We start from the raw sequence: 24,220 nt of genomic DNA on the forward strand, positions 1-24,220 counted from the left end.
TTTTTTAATGTCTGCCAGACGTACGATCGTTTTCTTTACTTATGTTATTCATTTGTTATACAGTAAATGGTTTCATACTGGTTCGTAATTTTTAGCTATCTACCTCAAACATGATAATAATGAGTTACCTATTTGATCCACTGGTGTATAGTAGTAATGTTTGTACGAAACTTTATCGCGTATATTTTGCGCCAAAACAACGCGACCACCAGTAGTAGCTTGGGTGCAAATGGAGGTGGGGTAGCGTATTCCTTGGAAATTTGTGCTACACTGACTTTTATTATTAGTTTGTGATATTGACAAGTATCGACTCTGCTCAACTTGTTTCCAACTTTTACAATGACAGACCACAGGGTAAGTACTGTAGAATGTCTGACTTTAATGTTATGGCGGGGATAACATACGGTATAGTGTGGAATAGAGATCCGAAGTTAATAGCTCACTTAAGCATTATTTATGAACAGTTCATTAACCTTTCTTTTCAGTATATGAACAAGCCATTATATTGTGAAAGATGACATCCATTTTATTGCGTCAGGTGAAATCATTGTTTATTTTTGGTGTACTATTCGTAGTAGACTTAGGTCAGCACCAGCAAGTTACCACACGTTACGAAGCTTGTCGTGAGACTCCTGTAATTACGTCAGATTGTGGTAGTCTGTGAGTTAGATGTAATTTTGTTTCACACCATAGACCTACCGTATACGTATAAAAAGTAACATTTGGAATATATTTCCTGAGTACGTTAGCTCAGTTGCAGTTTCCAGTGTCCGTCAGATGTGTTCGCAGAGTTATGTTAAAGCGTCAAGTTAATCGGCATTATTGGTGCTGAGCTGCAGTTGTACTTTAAGCTGCAGTGTGCTCAGCCAGTATTATTGTGAAGACATATTAATGACATTAGTTTACGTATTAGGTGTTCCTTGAGGAAATATACAGAAAACGTTCATGTAATCGGGGACTAAATAATTATGCTATGAAGCAATAAGGAGGCTACTGTTAGTAAGGGAAAGTGATATGCACCATAGGCGGATCTAGACGGCTATTCTGGGGGTGGGAAGCAAGAAAGGGGCACCATAGACGGCTTTTTTTTTGGAGGGGGGGGGCAAACAAGAAGGGGCGACATAGACTGCTCTTCTGGGGGAGGGAGCAAGAAATGGGCGCCCGCTAGTAGCCAGCTTAAAATTTCACTACTTATTACCTACCGTATATATCTAATTCTTATGAGTAACCTTTGGAAGGTTAGGCTAGACATACAGTGAACGTTTTCTGTAGGAAAACGTTCACTAACGTCCCCATTTCCACACACACACACACACACACACACACGTATTAAAAGATACTTTTTGCGTGCGACATCTGTATGGCTGGATGAGGGTGAGGTGACCGTCGCTTCTTGCCTATGGCACTAGGAGTTGAAAGGAACAGGAGGCGCAGCAAACAACTGGAAGGAATTACAGATGGGCGCCAACATTCCTGGGAGGGGCCATGGCCCCAGTGGCCCCTCCTTCCAAAATCCGCCAGTGACATGCGCAGCTAAATAGTTTCTTTATAATTCGATACGGGTCGTACAACTTACCCAGTTAAACCAAACGAGAGGAAGTATCCATATGAACATTAATAATAACCCAAATGAAGGAGAAATTACCCATATGACCCAAAGTAAATACCCAAATGGAGAGATTGCTTAGATTGAACAAAATAATACCCAAGCAGAGAAAAATACAAATAAACCTAATTAAATATTCAAATTAACTGTAGTGGAAATAATTATTCAGGTAATTACTGAGGTTAATTTGGGTATTTTCCTTCAGTGCTATTCATATCCATTCAGGCAACTTCAGGGCTAATTATATCCATCCAGGCCACTTCAGGGCTATTTATATCCATTTAGGCAACTTCAGGGCTATTTATATCCATTCAGGCAACTGCAGGGCTAATTATATCCATTCAGGCAACCCCAAGGCTAATTATATCCATTCAGGCAACTTCAGGGCCATTCATATTCATTCAGACCACCACAGATGCATTTTAGTTATTTACAGCCATATTCAGACCAAAGTACTGTGCAGTAGTCTAGAATTTCACAGCTGTTTAGTACTGTTCTGTGGAGGCAGTGCCAGACTGGAGTTGGCACTCCTCCACACTCCATTCTCCCCACCATTTTAGCCATGCAACTACTGTATTTATGTTGCTTTAAGATAGTGATTAGTTAACATATTAATGCTGATTATACTGTAGAGCTAATGGGACAGTGAATGAACAAATTGCCAACCCTCGAGCATTTACTGTACAGTATTGATCATGACTGTCATTCTTCCACATTGAACTGGCTTTGTTATAATCTTTCTTTTATTTCCCTTCATTCAAGCACTGACATCTACTATAGATGTCATCCTATTGAAGTAATTAAGAAATATGAATGTTATACCAGTAATGCTTCATAGTTTTATTCAGCTGAAAAGAAACCCACTCAGCCAACAGCTTGAGTAATTCTACAACTTGAATTCCTTGAATCCAGTGACATCATGGCTTGTGCTTGTTACTTTCAGACAGTTTTAACAAACTTTGAGAAAGCCTCTAGTAGTTTTGGGGTAGGTGAGGGCTATATCTAACCCCCTCAAGTTCAAAGTAGCCCTCCCTAAGCTTAATCAAATTATAAGATGATAGGAAAACCTAATACTGTTCCGTACTGTATAATGAAGATGTCATTGTATTGAAGGGGTTACCTGCACATGCTGTAAATGCCTTGGTAGTTTGGCAATAGTTTAGATGTATTTTCATTTGGTAGTTGTAGAATTACTGAATATAATGTTATCTTTATGCTGTTAAAACTCGTACATTATGGTACCTGATTCATTACCCTAATGGCTGTGCTGTATTTGCCAACAGGTTCTTCCTGTGAATGACCAGCCAGTGGACAGCAAGAGTTTATGGGAACAACAGAGCCATCTCCCTGCTGGTGAGGATGTGGTTGTTGATGATGTGTTTGAGCCACCGAGTTCTGAAGAGATGGATGGATCTTCCTCACCCCCATCATCCCAACACGGTCACTGCACAAGGGTATGTACTTTTTGGATTGTACAGAGACAAAAGTTCACCTGTTTCAGTATTCCACTGCATTTTCTTGTACACCATTAGCTCATTCAATCCAGGGATGGAGTTTTAGTTTTATTCTTGGTGTTTGCAATACTGATATCTTCTTAACGATATTTGATATGGTTCAGGATTGATTATTTTATTTATTTATTTATTTTTTTTACTGGAGGGGTTAAATGCAGCTTTAGTAAATCCCTGTAGTACGAGAGGGCTTTATATAGAATAAAATCATCTGGTAGTAGTAGGAATACAATAAACTAAAAAGAATGTCATCAAAATTCAAGGGGTTGTCATATGTCACTTTTCTCTTTGATACCACATATCATTATGTCACTTTTCTTCCTGATACCACATATCAACGAGTATCATGAATTAGCAGACACATATTCCAAGCCTTGTCTTTTGGTAACATACTGGTAACTGCTTTTTGTTTCACTTGTCAGGACTGTTAATCACGTAAAACTAGTGAAGATTGGTTGTAGGTAGCTGTATATTACCAGAGGAACTGTTAGGAGGATTTTAGTTACATTGAGGATAGTGATATGGAATTGGGAGGTGAGTATGCAAGTAAAGAAATTACTGTATTAATATGGCAGTACAGTATTGTGATTGTCACACTAATGTATAGATTTGAAGCTTGGATTTTGTCAGAAGGATACAAGTCAAGAATGAGAGCAGTGGAAATTTGGAGTGACTTGAAGAAAGACAGTTAAATGAGGAAGTTTGGATGTGCCTTGATGTTTATGTATATGTGGTGGAATGTGTCAAGAGGAGTAGCCTGAGAGTGTGTGTGGCCATTTAGAGTGAATACAGAGTGAGAGATTGACTAGGAGAAAGTGTGTGTGTGTGTGTGTGTGTGTGTGTGTGTGTGTGTGTGTGTGTGAGATGGAGGGAGAAGGAGACAGTGGACAAGATGGAGGGATGGGGTGGAGAGGTATAGTATATGCATGAGAGTGGTTTAAGATGGAGGAAGGGCAGTGTAGTGCCAGAGGACAAGGCAGCTTGGAGATGATTCATTAACAGCCATTCTCTCAGGCTTTAAGACGCCTGGCTTTAGATCGGCAAATTCCAAATGGTGTTATTTAGCATGGGTACTTCTTCCCTGGGCCATAGGGGTTAGAAATAAACTCAGTAATGTTTTCAGTCATATCAGAACTCTTATATTTTTTAGGGTTCACTTCAAATGGTTGTGTGCAGCGTAGGTAAGACGTGCATGGTTTGTAGAAATTAGCATCTTTAGCATAAGGGCATCTTTTTTGTATTTATTCTTGCTACTACCTAAAAGATTTTATTTAGCTTTGGGGAGACCTTTCATTGTGGAAGTGTGTAGTGGAGGATGATGGATGGATGGATGGTTTCAGTTCTTTCCATTGGAAGATGTTTCCTCAAGTGAGATAAACATAGTGTACAGATGGCAAGGCATAATAATAATAATAATAATAAAAAAAATCTTATTGAAAGGGGTTGATGCAGAGAAAAAAAACCAGAGGCCAAGTTCTTACAGTGGTTCCATCCAGAGAAAGTTCAGTAAAAGAAAGCCATTACAATAGAAAGATCAGCTCAGTGTCAGTTTCCAGAACAGATTCCTTTTAGAAGACTGAGTGACATATGCTGAGGAAAACAGACTGAGGAAGACAGTACCAGAGTTGACCAGTTTTGTCAATGGAAGACTGAGAACACTGTACAGGCTAACTCTTATACTCAAACTGGACAGAAAAGGGATGAGAGAGTGTGAGAATATTGTATTATTAGCCATATATTCACAATGTACTGTCCTTTTGACAGGGTGTGATGGAGAGTCGAGTGTTATCCAGGGTGACGCCTCATGGTCCCATACTAGGTATATTTGGCTCTGGGTTTGGTATGCGTGGCAGTCACACCAGTATCATCAGCCACCTACACCCTACCCTGTTGCAGGATGCCACCCCAACACCACCCACATCCCCTGGGTCTGAGAACAGGACCCTGCTGACACTGCATTCACTCAGTGGTGGTCATGACTCTGGGTATGTGCCTTCTCCTTCCTCTGCCATTTCTTTCACCTTCTCCAGTGATGAGGATGAACCACCAGCAGGCAGTCTGCAGCAGCCCCGACCAGGTGTCACCCCACCTATTGCTATCCCTTACACTCACCGCCGGCTGCAGCCTCGCCCTGTCTCACCTCCAAGGACCCCACCCCCAGAAGATCTCACCCCAGTACGACGTGGCCGTACCCGCTCCTGTCCTGAGCAGATGTCATGTCCTGCCCCACCCCGCACCCCAATACCCCGGTTCCCACGCACCCTCACACCTATGGTTCCCTCACATGGCCGCACCTGCTCCATGCCTGCCACTGGGCCTGATGGCAAGCCGCTGCTGACCCCATCACCAGAGTCCCGTAACTCAGTACCACGAGCAGCCCGGGACGCTCTTGTTGACTTGGCTGAGGAGGATGGAGGATGTAAGTACTCACTGTATTTTCAGTGAAGAGCTTAACAGATTACTTATAAAGACAGTGACAGGTAAGTGCAGTTTCTTGAAGTTTGATGGATTTCATTTACACCTACTTAACACATGTAAATGAATTGTGCTGTAACTTCCACAGAATCTTGATCTAACCTAACAAAGCCAGATATTTGGAAAGAAGATGTAAACTTGAGATAGCATGAAGGGGAGACAAGTGAAAAAGAAAACACAGCAGAAGAAAAAAGTTTTGTAAAGCTAAAAACTCATTTAGAGTCATTGGGGGTATCCAAAGCAAAATGGCTCACAGTTTTTGTAATATCACTCAGGCATTGTAAATGGTGACAGGAGGAATTACCCCAGGTACAGGGAGCTGAGGAAAGGATATACTATTTGTCTCCAGTTATAATGCTTTACAAGACCTGTAGTCTGTCCTCCAAGACAGACATTCTTTTTTCTGTTCATGCCACTCATGTCTTTGACTTTCTAGCCACCACCAGAGCTTTGTGTGTATGGATTTGCTTGGTAAGGCACAAGATGAAATTGGAAGCAAAGCTTCTTTGGATGGCCTAAAGCAGATGCATATGATTTAACAGTGGATTTGGTGGCTTGTTTTTTTTTTTTCTCGCTATGCAACCAACTTGAGACATCCTCAGGAAGAATCCCCAAGATTGATGACTTGAGAAGTTGGGCAAGGAGGAGTACCTTCTCTTCAGGTATCTAGACAGGGACAGAGTCCTTGCAGCTCTCTCATGTGAGCTGGCTGTGAACAGAATTGACATCTTTGTATTCTGGAAGGCCCTAGCTCAGTAGCAGGTGTGTGAATGTCTTACATACTCGTATTGCACTGTTTGTGTGATGTATCAGCAGCAGAAGAGTGGTTTTTGTTACAGTGAGCATGGGAAGACAGGTCAGATATGCAGTACTCAGATCACTTGGATGAGGATGCCCACCCTCCCCAGTCTTGTACAGCTAATCCGGAAGTTTTTGGTCTTTTCATGTCCAGTTGGTAGTACATTGCCATACAGGCCAAACAGGCTATGCAAAATTGCCCTTCATGCAACGTGTGGGATAGTGCCATTCCATTGAATGCCTGGTAAAAATAGGGGTGCACCTATTATCTGAATCTCCCTACATACTGCTTCCTTCAATTTCTGTCCATTGTCCATGTGCTTCCTCAGCTTCCATACTGTGTGTGTGTGTGTGAGAGAGAGAGAGAGAGAGAGGCACATTGTAAAGGTTGAATGCTGGAGCAATGACAAAGTGAGTGACTCAGTGGGAGGGGCAGGTGTGGTGGTGGTGGTCATGGAGGGGGGAGGTAAACCCGTGGGGGTCGACCACCGGAAACTGACCCCAGCCTCCTCTCGCTCGCCTGGCAGGTGATAAACGGCTTGGGGAGGGGGAAGGAGTCCTCACAGGGGTGGGCATGTATTTTCAGTGTTTTTTTTTTTTAACTATTTTCAGTTCACACACACACACACACACACACACACACACACACACACACACACACACACACACACACACACACACACACACACACACACACACACACACAGAAAGAGAGAGAGTAGGAGAAATAGAAATAGTGATTTGAGGTAGGGGGGTCAGGTGAAATACGGGAGGGAGATGGGACAAGTGGGTAACGTGTGACTTTATGGTAAACATCTCCCTTCCCCCTCCCCTGTCCCCTTCCTTCCCCTTTCCTATCCCCCTTGTGATGTCAGTATGGCTCCCACGGTGACGGCAGGGCTAGACAACCACCACCACACCTGCCCTTTTCATAATACCACAGTAAACATCATGGGAACGACTTCTCTACGTATTATTTTGCCATCGTTTATTGTATGTACTCACTATCATTTGAACCTGTTTTTTCCCTTATGTTCGCATGGTTGATTGTGTGTGTGTGTGTGTGTGTATGCGTATGTGTGTGTGTGTGTGTGTGTGTGTGTGAAGTAAATTAAGATGGAGGTGCTACGAACCTCCAGAGACTCAAAGAGTACGATCCAAAGAATGAGATTTGTTTTTGTGAGGATGACTCGCTTTTGATGGAAAGAACATTGCAGTTGGTTCAGGATGTGTGTGTGTGTGTGTGTGTGTGTGTGTGTGAGTGAGCATAATTATACGGTAGCCTGAGCCTTGCCTAAGCTTGATAAAATTGATGTGGGATGTTTTGTATAATACTGTATGCATTAGCCTAAGAATAATGAGATTTGTATGAGTGTTAGTGGCTTGGTTGAGGTGGAAAGAAGGACAGTAGGTGTGTAACAAAGGGCAGTAAGAGGGAGCTGCCCAGTCTGGTCTCCCTCTCGTCTCGTCTTTAGTTTCCTCTTCCCTCCCTCGTCCCCTCCTTTCCCTCCCTCTCTCCCCTACCTCCTCCCTCGGCCAAAACCCTCCCCCGGTGTTTGTGGTTGGCAGGTGAGGAGAGAGAGAGAGAGAGAGAGAGAGACCATCACTCAGCCTCCCGTCCACCCTGACACCACCTAACTACGTAATAAACAATGACTTTGTAACTTTGCCGTCTCTCACTCACTCTCTGCTCTAACTCCTTCAGGACGACTCTCTCTCTCCCTCTCTCTCCCTCCCTCTCTCTCTCTCTCTCTCTCTCTCTCTCTCTCTCACACACACACACACACACACACACACACACATTAAATTATTTCATTGTTATTTTTTTCAACGTATTATCATCATCATATTATTATTATTAGCTTCGTAGGGACTTTTGGAACTGGAGATGTAAGATACAGCGTCCATTAACCCTTCAGTAAGACCAGGCCATTCTTAAAGTAATTAAAATCTTATGGAAGTTATAAAAATTAGTCAATAAAATACGTTTTCTGATCAAAGGGTCCCTCTCTTTATCACGGTAACTTTATTAATGCTATCCTCCTCCTCCTCCTCCTTCCCCTTCCCCTCCTCCTCCTCTCCCTGATTCTTCTTCCCCTCCTCCTGCTCCTCCTTCCCCTCCTCCTGCTCCTCCTTCTCCTCCTCCTCCTCCTCCTCCTCAGCCGTATCACTTTCCCAATACGTAACAAGAGTGGGGGTAGGATGGGGGTTCGTCCTCTCCCGTCTCTTTCATTACCTCTTCAATCCGATAACACTATTTTATTCCTGTTACGGTGCAGGAGAGGGACGCCTTCACGTGGTGGCACCGATATTACGGAGGGATGGAACTGCCCAGTTATACACAGCGTCCCTTAATCCCCTCTCTATCCCTCGAAAGGAGAATGGTGAACTTTGGAACCAGTGATGCTTCGGCCTGCAGTCCACTGGGTTCACGTTCATATGAGCCAGGATTGAGTTCAGTACAGGATAATAGTCAGCTGAGGGCAAGATTTAAATGTACTGTAGAGGACGGCCTTGGAGTGAATGAGTGGAGTTGCCCAATATGGTGTGGAGGAAATACTTGGGTGGTGGTATCTTTACACACACACACACACACACACACACACACACACCCTGAACCTACCCCTTGATTCCTGTTCTCTGAAAGGTACGATTTTATTTTATTTTATTTTATTTCTTTTTTTATTAACGCCTTCAGTCCGCCCTCCCAGCATGAAAAATGGGACCTTCTTCTTTTCGGTCCATTTGTTATCGTTCATCACACCACGTTTCGTTTTCATATTTTGTGTTTTTCTTTTCTTTTTCGTCGGTTTGTCGCTTCCTTCCAATAGTAAAGAAAAAAAAGGAACATTTTCGTGGAAGTTCCATTATCTTCGCTGTTTACACCACATTTTATTTCTTTGTATTTTTTCTCCTTGCAATTTCATCTATAATTCTTGTTTATTTTTTTTTTTCACTTATCGTTTGTTCAGATTTTTTTTTCTTACGATGTTCCTCCTTTTCTTCTCATGGCATTTTCTTATTTTTTCATACAACTGTTTTTCCTCGTCATTTTTTTTTTTTTTTTTATTATATTGCCACTATTTGCTCGCTTGTTCTGTGCTGCCCTCTCCCCCTTTCCCTTCCCCTCTCCTCTCCCCTCCCCTCTCCCCTCTCTCTTCCCCTCTCCATCTCTCCTACCATCTCGCCTTTTGCTTGCCCTCCTCTCCCAAACCTGTCCTGCCTCACCAACCTGCCTCACCAGTTCTTTACCATGCCTCACCAACTCTTCCAGCCTCACAAGCTCTCTACCCTGCCTCACTCACTGCCTCACCAGCTCTCCATCCTGCCTCACCAACTCTACCTTCCTCACCAGCTCTACCCTGCCTCACTCACTGCCTCACCAGGTCCAGCTCTCTATCTTACCCCTTGCTTCACTGGCTCTCTACCGTGCATCACTCACTGCCTCACGAACCAGCCTTACTCCTTGACTCACGAGCTCTCTTTTGCCTCACCTCTTGTCTCACTGGCTCTTTATCCTGCCTCACCAACCTGCCTCATCCCCTGTTTCACTAACCTGCCTCACCAAGTGTCTGCCCTGCCTCATTCATCATCTCACCTTCCTTTTTTTGTGCTATATTTTTTCATTGGCTTAAAAAAAGTCAGTCCATAATGATCACGTTTCTTTTTTTCCTCCCTCCCTCCCTTCCTTCCTTCCTTCTTTCCCACCCTCCTTCCATCCTTCCTTCCTTCCTTTTTTTTTTTTTTTTATAATTGCAGAGCCCCGTAAGTGTTCAAATGGACCTGTTGATGACAAATATAGATGGTTCAGAACATACATCATTTTTTGGCTCCAAGTGGGGTCTATTCAACTAGTAACCAAGGAGACTCGTTTTTATTGTATTTCATGCAACTAAGACTCAGTATTCAAGTGGTGACAATAACACAGTTCCGACAAGTGATAAGAAACTGTGGCCTAACCTTTTTAAACGATTTATTTTGCTTATTACTACTTACCATCCTCTAGTGTTAAACCATTCAAATACCACCTTACTTAGCATAAATAAAACACAAATTGATGTTAGCCAGCCGTATCCAAAAATAAATCGCCGAGGAGTAGGTGTGAGGGAGAATATGAACCCAATCTCCCTTTGTTTACCTTTCCGTGCCTGAGTGTGACGTAACCTACCCGTGGATGACGTCACGACAGGATATTTAAATTTAACCTGCTCACCTGGACGATGTGTCAGGTGATATGATTTTGCTTTCCATAGTATTTTATTTTCATGGTTTTTTTTAGGTGATTTTTCTTTCTTCGTTTTCCTTCCTTCCTTTCTTTCTTACCTTCGTTTTTTTTGTTTTCTCATTTTCTTTTAACCTTTTTCTTTCTTTCCTCCTTTTTTTTTTTTTTTTTCAAGAGTTTGGTACAGTCTTTATTACCTTGTTTAAAAAAAAAAGTTTCTCGTTTTGTGGTGAGGTATGTAAGGATGGTATTGTGTGGTGTGGTGTGGAAGGGTGGTATTGTGTGGTGTGGTGTGGTGTGGAAGGGTGGTATTGTGTGGTGTGTGGAAGGATGGTATTGTGTGGTGTGGTGTGTATGGTTGGTATTGTGGTGTGAAAGGATGATGTGGTATATTGTGTAAGTGGTGTGACCTCGGTAACTTCTGCGGGACTGGAACACCGCGTCCGAAAATCATCAGTGAGAGACAGACGGACAGAGCCCCGCCTGGAGATGCTCCCTCATCCAAAAACAAGTCCTCAGGCTGAAGGGGTTGAGAGGTGTTGTTTTCACTCCGTCTCCTTACGTTTTCAGCTTATCCGTGTGTGTGTGTGTGTGTGTGTGTGTGTGTGTGTGTGTGTGTGTGTGTGTGTGTGTGAAGATAGAATAAAACTGGTTGGTGGTGATAATATTAATCCTCCTCCTCCTCCTCCGCTTCTTCTTCTCCTCCTCCTCGTCCTCCTCCTCCTTTGGGTAGAGGTGAGATGAGGTAAGATGGGTGGGGTAAAGGAACAAAAACACTGGTTCCTTCAGCTGTAGGGATGGAGTAACCTTGGGGGAACACACACACACACACACACACACACACACACACATACACACACATACCGCTCGCTAGTGCAGTGGTAACGTTCTCGCTTGCCAACTGGTAGACGGGAGTTCGCGCCTCGCTCAGGTTGCGAAAAGTTTCACTGATGAAGTGGGTGGTTACTGTCCCCCTTGAGCAAGGGGACGGGTGTGTGCGTGTGTGAAGGTCACAGCCTTGCCCTTAGATCGGACTATATGAGCTCTCAGCTCCCTTCCGGGAGGGTAAAAGCTGACGATCACGACCATCAAAGTGATCCTGACCGACCCGGTGAATTACACACACACATGAATAAATAGTCCCACAGTGCATACATACATCACGCACATTTACTGTACATTCATGAATTATCACACACACACACACACACACACACACAAGGTACAGTACGGAGCCATCAACAGTAGCACGGGGCACTGGAGAGGTGGGGGGGGAAGAGGAAGGAACGAAAGAAGGGGTTTGGAGGAAGGAAGAGGAGGAGGAGGTGGAGAAACATAACGTAGGAAGTTTGTTGAAACAGTAACATTCAATATTTCTATCTATATATCTATCTGTTTCCAGACACCTTAATCCCGTAAGGGTTGGCCACAAACAAATCTTCTCCACGTCGCCGTGTCAAGATTTATAAGTGATAATTCGGCAGTTTTCAGTTTCCCTTTCATTTACAAAGGAGCAAGTCATTGGTTATCAGGTAGAGTAGTGGTTACAAATTAACAGTAGACAAGTGAATTGAATTGTGTAGCGATGTTGATGCTAATGCGACAGTTTTTCAGGTGTAGGTTTACTTTAGGAGCATAATTGGTTAGTGAAAAATTGTCGTATAGTGTTGGCTGTTATGCATTCTTTTCCAGTTCCATGCTTGCGTTTAATGCATAATGTTCCTTCTCACTTTTCCTGCCGGTTTGGATTGGAGGGTTTGGTTTGGTTGGTGGGGTGGGATGAGGCATGGTGCTTTCTGCTTAGTTATCCTCGTCGTAATCTCTCTGTCTAGATCTTGTACTCCCACTTACGCTCACTTCTCGTAGTTAAGCCATACCCTTGAGCAAGCGTTGCCTAGAGTGGATCCAAACGACATACAGTACTTGTTTTCTTCTATGTTTTAATGTTTAGTAAAGTAGTTATGTTAAATGAAGACAGATAGCATTAGAGGTTAACGTGGAAAAGACAGAGGAGGTAAATGTGATGAGATGATGCAGAGAGAAGATTAGGTGAAGAGAGAAAATGAAGGTGATGGAGAGATAATGGGGAAAAGAAGGGAGGTGATGAAAGGGGTAATGAGGGAAGGTTGAAGAGGTGGACAAGGAGAATAGGAAGAGGATGAAGTGGGGGGAAAAGGGAGGAGAATGGAGAAGGAATGAAAGCAGTGAGGGGATGGGGAAAAGAGAAAGGTGGTGCAGAGAGGGATTGGGGAGAGAAATGGTGGAGGGAGGGAAGGAAACTGGAGGAATGGAAGAACAGGAGAGAAGGAAATGCCGGAGGAAGGGAGGAGGAAGGGTGAGGAACAAGGGAAGAGAAGGAAAGAGTCAGATAATTGCAGTTGAAGGAAAGAAGGGCTGATTGGAAGGGAAAGAAGGAAGATAATAGATGGAAAAAACTGGGAGAAGAAAAGATATTGGTGGAGGAGGAGTAGGGACGGAGGGAGTGGGATGGAGGGAGGGAGTAGGGACGGAGGGAGGGTTGGAGGAAAGGTGAGGGAGGGAAGGATGGAGGGAGAATTAGGAGGGAAAGTGAGGCAGGGAGGGAGTGTGGCGAGAGAAAAGGTGAGAGAGAGCGTGATGATTCATGTTTGTTGTTGCCGGGTAAAGAGAGAGAGAGGGAGAAAGAGAGAGACGAGGTAATGTAATGTGAGAAGCGAAACATTGATAAACAGCAAAACACGAGATAACTCAGCCTTTAAAGACATGACAGCATCTGTAAACACCGGTTGCTTGGTAACGAGAGAGAGAGAGAGAGAGAGTGTGATGGTGATGGTAAAGGGTGAATGACTGATAGTGGTGGTAGTGTGGAGGGAGTGGTACTGTGTGTTGTGGTGGTAGTGTGGGTAATTGATGGTGGGTGTGGTGATAGAAAGGGAGAGTGAGTGAGTGTGGTGGTGATAGTAGGGGAAATGAACAGTGTGGTGGCGGTAGTGGTGGAATAGTGGAGGCGGTGGTGGTAGTGATAATAAAGGGATAGGTGGTTAGAGTGGTAGTGTGCTAACGGAGAGAGGGAAGGAAGGATAGGATGTGTGTGTGTGTGTGTGTGTGTGTGTGTGTGTGTGTGTGTAGTGGTGGTAGAGAGGGACAATGACACGTGTTGGTGATAGTGGAGGGGGAGTTGGAGAGCGTGATGGTGTGGTAAGAGAAGGCTAAGGACAGTGTTTGGTGGTGGTGATTGTGGTAGAGGGTGAGAGGGACAGTGCGTGATGATTTGGTGAGAGAGGAAGTGGTGTGTGGTGGTGGTGGTACAGAGGGAAGGTGGACAGTATGATGGTGTGCTTAGAGAGGGAGGGAGGGCTAGGGAGAGTGATAGTGTGTGGTTGTGGTGGTGGTATAGGGGGGGAGATGGAGAGGGAGGGCTAGGGAGAGAGGGAGGGAGAGCTAGGGAGAGTGACAGTGTGTGGTGGTGGTGGTACAGAGGGAAGGTGGATAGTGTGATGGTGTGCTTAGATAGAGAGGGAGTGGTAGGGAGTGACAGTAGTGTTGTAGTGGTGGTGGTATAGGGGGGGAGATGGAGAGTGATGGTGAGGGAGGGAGGGCTAGGGAGAGTGACAGTGTGTGGTAGTGGTAGTAAGGACAAAGACCCAGTAGTTCTTCACAGGTGGATTGCCTCGGGCTCTGGCTGTACACCCTCCCCTTCGCCCTCTTACTCTCCCTCCCCCCCTTCTCCCTCTTGCCTCCCTCCTCCTTCCCCCCTCCCTCTTACCTCCCTCCTCCTTCCCCCCTTTCCCTCTTAACTCCCTCCTCCTTCCCCCCGTTCCCTCTTACCTCCCTCCTCCTTCCGCCCTTCCCTCTTACCTCCCTCCTCCTTCCCCCCTTCCCTCTTACCTCCCTCCTCCTTCCTCCTCTCCCCCTCCTCCCGTCTCTCCTTGTTCTTATCCTCCCTCCCCCTCTCCCTCTTATCCTGCCTCCTCCTTCCCCCCTTCCCTCTTACCTCCCTCCTCCTTCCCCCCTTCCCTCTTACCTCCCTCCTCCTTCCTCCTCTCCCCCTCCTCCCGTCTCTCCTTGTTCTTATCCTCCCTCCCCCTCTCCCTCTTATCCTGCCTCCTCCTCCACCTCCTCCCTCACCCTCACTTATCCTCTCTCTCTCTCTCTCTCACACACACACACACACACACACACACACACACACACACACACACACACACACACACACACACACACACACACACACACACACACACACACACACACACACACAAGCAAACGGCGACGGATATTACACACACTACCACCCCCACACAGGCTTCGTCATATTGTAGCTTTCTTTTTCCTTTATTATTATTATTATTATTATTATTATTATTATTATTATTTTTATTATTATTATTATTACTACTGCTACTACTACTACTACTACTACAACTGCTACTACTACTAATGCTCATCCAGAATTAAATATGGAAGAGAATGACCTTGATTTTTTTTCTTGACTTAATTCCGACTACGTATGTATCGTGAAAAAAAAATCTTGTTAGTGGAAGGATTAGTTAAGTTGGTCCTGAGATTGAGTTGCTCAAGTGGAGGAGGTTATGCCCATCATCATCATCATCACCATCATCATCATCAACCTAACCTCATATCCCACATACCCGGTGCAGTTTTTTTTCTTTTCTCTCTCTATATATTTTAATAGATTTTTTTTTTTTTAACTTATTTCAAGACTAATTGGGATTGAAAATATTACCCCTTGACAGTAAAGACAACGCCGTCAAGTGAGTGAAGATGTGGTTGATGTGGTGAAGGTAGTGTGAATGATACAATAGGGTTGATGTGGTGAAGGTAGTGTGAATGATAGTTGATGTGGTGAGGGTAGTGTGAATGATAGTTGATGTGGTGAAGGTAGTGTGAATGATAGTTGATGTGGTGATGGTAGTGTGAATGATAGTTGATGTGGTGAAGGTAGTGTGAATGATAGTTGATGTGGTGATGGTAGTGTGAATGATAGTTGATGTGGTGATGGTAGTGTGAATGATAGTTGATGTGGTGATGGTAGTGTGAATGATAGTTGATGTGGTGATGGTAGTGTGAATGATAGTTGATGTGGTGATGGTAGTGTGAATGATAGTTGATGTGGTGATGGTAGTGTGAATGATAGTTGATGTGGTGATGGTAGTGTGAATGATAGTTGATGTGGTGATGGTATTGTGAATGATAGTTGATGTGGTGATGGTAGTGTGAATGATAGTTGATGTGGTGATGGTAGTGTGAATGATAGTTGATGTGGTGATGGTAGTGTGAATGATAGGAGTGATGTGGTGATGGTAGTGTGAATGATAGTTGATGTGGTGATGGTAGTGTGAATGATAGTTGATGTGGTGATGGTATTGTGAATGATAGTTGATGTGGTGATGGTAGTGTGAATGATAGTTGATGTGGTGATGGTAGTGTGAATGATAGTTGATGTGGTGATGGTAGTGTGAATGATAGTTGATGTGGTGAAGGTAGTGTGAATGATAGGAGTGATGTGGTGATGGTAGTGTGAATGATAGTTGATGTGGTGATGGTAGTGTGAATGATAGTTGATGTGGTGATGGTAGTGTGAATGATAGGAGTGATGTGGTGATGGTAGTGTGAATGATAGTTGATGTGGTGATGGTAGTGTGAATGATAGTTGATGTGGTGATGGTAGTGTGAATGATAGTTGATGTGGTGATGGTAGTGTGAATGATAGGAGTGATGTGGTGATGGTAGTGTGAATGATAGTTGATGTGGTGATGGTAGTGTGAATGATAGGAGTGATGTGGTGATGGTAGTGTGAATGATAGTTGATGTGGTGATGGTAGTGTGAATGATAGGAGTGATGTGGTGATGGTAGTGTGAGTTGATGTGGTGAAGGTAGTGTGAATGATAGGAGTGATGTGGTGAAGGTAGTGTGAATGATAGTTGATGTGGTGAAGGTAGTGTGAATGATAATAGTTGATGCGGTGAAGGGAGTGTGAATGATAGGGTTGATGTGGTGAAGGTACAGAAGTGTGAGTTGATGTGGTGAGGGTAGTGTGAATAATAGGGCTGATGTGGTGAAGGTAGTGTGAATGACAGTTGATGTGGTGAAGGTAGTGTGAATGATAGAGTTGATGTGGTGAAAGTAGTGTGAGTTGATGTGGTGAAGGTAGTGTGTAGGGTGAGGACAAAAACCCGCCACGCGTCACACTGGCTCAAGTGTGTCTTTGTATCTTCCTGTGTGCGTGTAGTCATGTGCGTCATTGGTGTACACATGTATCCTTTCAAGAGTAGGATAGCCAGTCACCACGACCTCTAGTACACACACACACACACACACACACACACACACAGACACAGACACACACACACACACACACACACACACACACACACACACACACACACACACACATTAATGCCCATGTGCGTAGAGGTCATTATGCCTTAACACCCTAGTCCACACCCACCCATCACTGCCAGTTAGTGTACTCCTTACCACACACACACACACACACACACACACACACACACACACACACACACACACACACACACACACACACACACACATCGCAATATACAAACTTTAACTCGGCCTAAAATTGCCATCTCTCCTTAGTGAATGCTTAATTGTTGCAGTAGATTAACACTGTGATGCCAGTCACGAAGAAGTGTTGTGGAAAGGATGTAGAGCCGTTGTATTGTCATTTTCTGCCACTGAGCTACGTGGAGTAAGCTACAGTTGGACGAAAATTGGGCCAAATTAAAGTGAAAGGACTAAACTTTTTCTATACTCAGTCCATGTCTTTGTTCAGTATCTTATCAGTAAATTATTTTGGTTTATAAAGTTGCGGTCATTATCTTTTATCTATGTTCAGGAATTGTCATCATCATCATCATCGTCATTATCATCATCACCATCAGGTAGACCGTTTCTCACCTAAGGATTGGGTGAGGCACGGTCAGGAGAGCAAGAAAAAAAAGTAAGGAAAAGAAAAACAACAAAAGTGTTACATCATATTCTGACAGCTGGTAGGGCTCCTAAAATAGCATTGTTGGGTATATTGTATTTTTTTGTATTGTATCGTTGGTTTATTCTGTTTATTGTATTTATTTTATCGCTATGTATCGTAGTGAGTATTTGTATTTTTGACCGCAACTGTATACCGTACGTAGCTTTTACGAAATGTTTGGATGACAATGATGGAAGTTATAAGCGTAGGAAGTAGAACCGTCTTGTTGGCATAAATCCACTTCGTAACACTTATTCCTGTGCGATCTATTTTCTTGATTACACATGTATATTTTCTCTGTGTATGTTACCTATAATTTCGTTTATTTATGGCGTTAAGTTCATAGGGTACATTAAATACGAGCCATGGGTGGGATTTCAAAACGCATTTACCATCGATTCCCCGGCGTAAGATATGATGTAGGCTGAGGTTGAATCTTCTCTCTCGTCCCTCCTACGAAAATATAATTACGAAGAAATATGTCACCGCTGTTTATTTATGTATTGAAAGTCAAAGGAAGGAACACAGAATTGTCCCATGTTTGTTGTTCCTTCAGATCTGTTACGAGAGGGAGACTAGATTATTCATAAAATCCCTTCCTCACAGTATACCCCGTGTTGTGATTGGGTTGGTGGGTGCGTCACTGAGTCCTCTGGCAAGCGAGCCTCCCTGTCCCCTCTCTCCTTCCCTCCCTCGCTCCGTGCCTCCTTTCCTTCTTTGCTCAATCTCTCCTTCCCTCCCTCGCTCCTTCTCTCCTTCCCCCCTTCGCTCCCTCTCTCCTTCCCTCCCTCGCTCCCTCTCACCTTGCCTCCCTTGCACCCTCTCTCCTTCCCTCCCTCGCTCCTTCTCTTCCTCCCTCCCTCCTTCTCTTCCTCCCTCCATCGCTCCTTCTCTCCTTCCCCCCCTCTCTCCCTCTTTCCTTCCCTCCCTCGCTCCCCCTCTCATTCCCTCTCTCGCTCCTTCTCTCCTTCCCTCCTTCGCTCCTTCTTTTCCTCTCCTTCGCTCCTTCTTTCCTTCCCTCCCTCTTTTCCTCTCTCCCTCGCTCCTTCTTTCCTTCCCTCCCTCTCTCCCAGCGGCCACCTGCTTCCCTCCGCCCCATAATGCCCCCGCCGCGGGCACCCGTACCCCGCCACCTGCATCTATAAGCCTCTTCCCGCACCCGCACCCGCTCACATTTGACCTTGGTAGCCCCTCGCGTCCTGAACCCACCCAGCAGTCTCCTTAACAACTTTACTACCATGATGATGTTTGTGTTATTACTTGTGCTTCCAGAAGACGAATTTGCCGGCGGGGTATTGATCTTGAGAATAAACAGTTTTCCTTGAGTTAGTACTGTGTTGACGCATGTATCTCTGTTATTGGTCAGATGTGTAGTACGTGGACTCATTCACCAGCTCTAGCCTCTCTCCATTCACCAGCACGTCTTCCAGAGTCACAGCTGTCACTTTACTCCCAGCTACCGTTGACTTAAGACCAAGATGCTGATGATTATTCAGAGAATTGAACCTGTATCAAAGATGTTCTTCACTGTTTGCAAGCAACACAGCATCATCTGCACATATAAATCTGATAAGATACTCCACCCTTCACCATTATCACTACCCCCACCTTAATTTTCTACAGGTGGTGCGTTAACCTTTATATATATATATATATATATATATATATATATATATATATATATATATATATATATATATATATATATATATCAGTATGTAATACACACACACCTAGAAAGAGAGAGTTATCCATCCATCATCCAATCCTACATTGCCATTTGAGGAGTGTAGCAGCCCAGGGCTAGGCAAGTTGATCCTGACATTTAAAATGAGAGTGACCAGCCTCACTCATCCCTGAGTGGCATTACATGAGCGTTAAACTCCAAATACCCCTTGGATATTAGCCTTCACCGGCTCATTCCGATTGGAGCGCATTAATTACCCACTAAACCATCAGGCTCCATAATTTGGTTATATGGTTACCACCCAGCATAGTAAATGGTATTTGGCTTGTCACTCAGTGTAGAGTCACCCACAGGCAGAAGGAAGATGAAAGGATGAAGGAAAGAAAGACAGAAGAGGGAATGTAAAGTCACATGTAGGCAGAAGGATGAGGAAAAAATGAAGGAAAAACAGAAGAGGAAGGAAAGAAAGAAGGAAAGGGGAGAGGAAAGGGCAGACACCAGTGAGCAGCACTACATCAAGTCAGTGGATGGTGAGCACCCCCACTTTCTACTTTAAATAGCCTAACAGTGTGGTAGTGCGATAGTACGGTAACTGTGTGACTGAGTTAACTTGTCTGAGTCAGTATGAGATAGTAAGTGAGTAACAGCATGAGGGTTAGTGCGTATTAATTGGTTGTGGGAGAGTTTAGGACAGGAAAGCAAGATTAACTGATTTAGAGTGAATGTGAAAGAGAGAGTGAGAGACTGATATAGTGATGTTTGAGAGAATGAAGGTGAAAGCTTAAGTTTTCAGCTGAAAGTTAATGAGAGTAAAGTGAGTGGTTGAGTGTGAGTAGGAGAGTAGGAGGACAGAATTTGAAAGTGATTTATAGTTACTGAGTAGGAGAAGAGTGAGTTAATGGTGAATATATGGATGAGTGAATTGCTAGTAAGTGTAAGTGTGAGAATTTGAGTATATGAGTGAACTAGGGAGAATGAGAGTTGGCTAAATGAGGAAATGAGCGATAGTGGGTCAGTGAGTAAATGGGAATCTAAGTGAGTGAGTGAGGAGCTGGGAGAGTGTGTGGGAAAGTGAGTGAATGAGCAAAGTAGGTGAGAGAGTGAGTGACTTTTGTTAGACTAGGTATTAGGATGACACTTGATGTAAGAGAAAGAGTATGGTACTGCTTACCCTTTACCTTTAGGATATTACAACTGCTGTTTAAATATTTCTTCAGCATTCGGTGAAATGTATTATCTAAAATTCATAGGATTGTACAGTGCTCGTCAGAAGTATGGAGCGCCCTGCGTCCCTCCTGAGAAACAAACCTTTCAACATTGAAAAAACATATAAATAATGCATTTTATTTACCTTTAGTGCTTCGTAGGGTAGCCTTTACGTTTCTTCACGGACCTGAGACGTCTTGGAAGTGAAAGGGCGAGGCTCCTGAGGTGCTGGAGCGGTATTTTGTCCCAGGAGTCACGAATGGCGGCTTCCAGCTTAGGCAGAGAGCTCACGTCCTTCCCTTGGAGACTCTTCTTTACGAGGTACCAGAGGTTTTCAATCGGGTTGAGGTCTGGGCTATTTCCTGGCCAGTCTGTCATGAATGATACCTCGCAGTCACGAAGCCAATTGGTGACCGATTTGGCCTTGTGAGCAGGTGCACCGTCCTGCTGAAACACTCGTGCACCTGTTAGCTTGAAGGAGTCTGGTAAATGATCACACAGAAGCTCCAGGTAAACATCCTGATTCACTCTGAGGTTCTTGGGAAGTACAACAAGCTTCCCCAAACCCTTCCCTGAGAAACAACCCCATACCATGAGTGAATCAGGATGTTTAACTGTGCTTTCTACATACCATGGGTCAAGTGGGTCACTACCTTTGCGTGCTCCTCTGTTACAGTTAACACTAAACGTTGCCTCATCAGACCACAACACTGACAACCATTGCTCCTCACCCCAGTTTAGATATTTATTAGCAAAGGCAAGCCTACGAATTCTCTGGCTGCTAGAGAGAAGAGGCTTTTTCACAGGCCTGTGACTTGTGTAACCAAGCTCATGCACCCTACGAGACACTGTTCTCTCTGACACCTCACCAAACACTTCTGGGTTGCTCTCCTTAATTTTCCTTGCACTCACTCGAGGATTAAACTCCACTGCACGTTTCAAAACATTAACAGACCTTGGGGAAGTTTTCCTAGGCCTACCAGACCTCGGTTTCTTTGTGGGAACTTCACCACTGTTTTCCTTCCGAAACCGCGCACACCAACGACGCACTGTCGATTGTGCCACACCAGCCAATTCACTAATTTCCTTTGTCTGGTGGCCTGCCTCCTTTAGAACAATGATCTGGGATATGATTTCACTCGATAGTTCACGGGTAGGTGCCATAACAAAGTTTTAAAGGCCAAAACACTGCGGGACACCGGTAAAAAATGGCGCAATTTGAGAGGGACACTCGGCGGAGTTCCTCTCTCTCAGGCAGCCCGTGGGCGACTGAGGCGGGAACCAACCAGCGTGTCGGAAGGCCTCAGGCTACCGTGACGTCATGCTCGTAGCTCAAACTTGTGGCTCAATTCTTACCCCCAAAAATGGGTGATTCTTTTTGGGCCATAAGTATTGCGCACCTGGCGGACAACGCTGAATACTTCTGACGAGTACTGTATAGTGTTTTTGCATTGTATAGTAATTAAATGTGCTGCACCTAACCATATTATTGTTGTTGCAGCCAGCAGTGGTCACCGCCGGCGGGTGTTGGTGCTGGCACTGCCTGACCTTGTGGTAGACACTGAGGGTCGTGCCACTGGAGCCTGCACCCCACCTTCCTCCAACCCCCCCTCCATAGGTTCCCGCCAGGGCCCCAGAACACTTGTGAGTCGTCCAGCATGGCAACGCCACCGGGCCCTGTCATGTGATGTCACTTTGGAGGAAGAGGTGGGCCGAGAATTGCGCATGATTGCAGACTCTTTCTGTTCTTCTTCTGCCCCCACACGTCAGGTTAGTCTTTCATCCAACTTTGTATTTTTTCCCGAAGGAAACTTTTTTTTCTTTTTTAATTATTGATGCAGGAACATAACCTAGGACCTTCATATACTGACTGCACTGAGGTATAATCAGCAGTTCTCTATCAGTTTCATGAGATCACTGGGTCGAGGGGTTACTAAAACTTAAGATGCCCTAAATTTGTATTGTAGGTAGGCTAGTATTTAAAGTTATTTTAGGAAGCAGTTTGATTACTGGAAGAATGCATTGGAGATGGACGAGGATGGGTAAAGTAGGATAGTGTGAGAAGAGTCAGTTTTATGAGTCAGAATGCAGAATTCACTGTACAGTATCATCTATGCAGTTCATTCTCTCGATACAGTTACTTCATAAATTGCCACTTACCTGTACTCTGAATTGAACCTTTTAATTCAGGATATCTGCCTGTGGCCACAGTGCTGACAAGGAGTCTACATGTGGTGGCACTATGCACCCTGAGTAGAGGAGCTGTGGCATGCATCTGAGAGCCAAACCTTCTCGTTTTTCCTTGCATCTCACTGTGGGAAAGATCATCTTACAGCTCCAGTGAGGCACTGTCAACCACAAGGGGGCACTGGACTCCTACATGGTGTATGTGTTGTACTCTACCTATAAGACAGCCCCACAGAAATGGGTGCTTGCCTGTGTTTGACAGGTCTGCCCAGTCAGAGAGACTAGGGTTAAGCAGCAACAGCCTGTGGCCACATACCTGATACCAGTCTTCACACTAGAGTACATGGAACACTAACACCATTATGTAGTTCTTCTTTACTGAATAGTACTTTCACAGTTTCAAACCACTCTTTTATGTATACCACCACTTTGTTGTTTCTGGCATAGTAGTTGATTAGATATATAGAAAGATTTATTCCTTTTGCAGGAAATAGGTGAGGAAGGTACTGTGTCTGTCTGGGGACAGCTGCGGAACAGCTTCCGGCGGGGAATCAGATCGTCCCTTTCATCCTCAGACCCAACCTGTGTCTGACCGTCACAGTTGGCCTCCACCCCTCAGCCTGCCTTGACCTTGACCTAAACTGTCTGCCCACTGAATGAAGACAAGTTACATATCGCTGACACATTTTTCTTTGTAAACTGTAAAGTGCAATAGCAATCTTTATACCTCAAGTAATCTGCAGGGTGTCCTGTAAGTCTGGAATCATAGAGTAGAATGTGCTAATTGCATCCACCATTTTGATTGGTATTCCAGTGTAGATGATGTACCCAGTCAGCAGTCTCATGGCAGATTGTATCAGTATTGATGGTGTTACTTGTACAGGTATCAGTTAATAACGAAATTCTGTTTTACCCTATGATTTCAGATTCATGAGACACTCTGTACACTATGTTATAGTTTTAATGGGATAATAATGGCATTATATTGATGCTCTTTATACACTGAAGTTCTTTCAAGCTTTTTGCATTCAGATCAGAGTCGTGAGGGATTACTGTATTGCAATATATCAAGGTGAAATGGTAAGGTATTCAGTGGTTAAAGTTAAAACTGTTTCATAGCATTATTTTTATAGATTGTTGTAGTCATTAGTTCTTATAGGATATTTTTACAACCATACTGTTGCTGTTATGATGGGAAAAGACTTTAACAAATGATCTCAGTAGCCAGATACTCATTGTTTAGACTTAATTTCAACAATGAGCATTGCCACGATATTGTAATATATGTTGTAAGACTCAGCACTGCCTTAGCACTGCCTTATATATAGAGTAAATTTCAAGAAAAATGCATTGAATCTGTGTGTTATTTATACGTGGATAATATTTTGTTTGTAATCCCAGTTTGAAGACATTTCGTTGTAATTTAAGGACTTGTGTTTTGTATGCTGACATTTTGCAACTTGCAGTCTGGCAATATATCATCTTGTAAATGCCCATATCACAAAAAGTTCTCACTTATGTTAAAATTAT

The 24,220-nt window shown here is 44.0% G+C and overlaps 1 protein-coding gene across 1 annotated transcript; it reads left to right on the forward strand.

The window, feature by feature from the left end:
* Window positions 1-339: 339 nt before the first annotated feature.
* On the forward strand, window positions 340-24,220 carry LOC145404890 (uncharacterized). Its single transcript, XM_080276391.1, has 5 exons — window positions 340-354; window positions 2,890-3,060; window positions 4,882-5,536; window positions 22,005-22,273; window positions 23,178-24,220. Exons 1-5 carry the CDS (start codon window positions 340-342, stop codon window positions 23,280-23,282), a joined length of 1,215 nt encoding a protein of 404 aa, XP_080132517.1. The 3' UTR covers window positions 23,283-24,220.

Source organism: Coenobita brevimanus, chromosome 65 (assembly GCF_032717465.1).
Source record: "Coenobita brevimanus isolate Jiangsu-jjx chromosome 65, ASM3271746v2, whole genome shotgun sequence".
Lineage (NCBI taxonomy): Eukaryota > Metazoa > Arthropoda > Malacostraca > Decapoda > Coenobitidae > Coenobita > Coenobita brevimanus.

Excerpts from the sequence above, each read along its gene's own strand:
- LOC145404890 (XM_080276391.1), top strand. Across the intron at positions 3,061-4,881 it reads AACACGGTCACTGCACAAGG|GGTGTGATGGAGAGTCGAGT; the intron begins GTATGTACTTTT and ends TCCTTTTGACAG. Across the intron at positions 22,274-23,177 it reads CTTCTGCCCCCACACGTCAG|GAAATAGGTGAGGAAGGTAC; the intron begins GTTAGTCTTTCA and ends TTCCTTTTGCAG.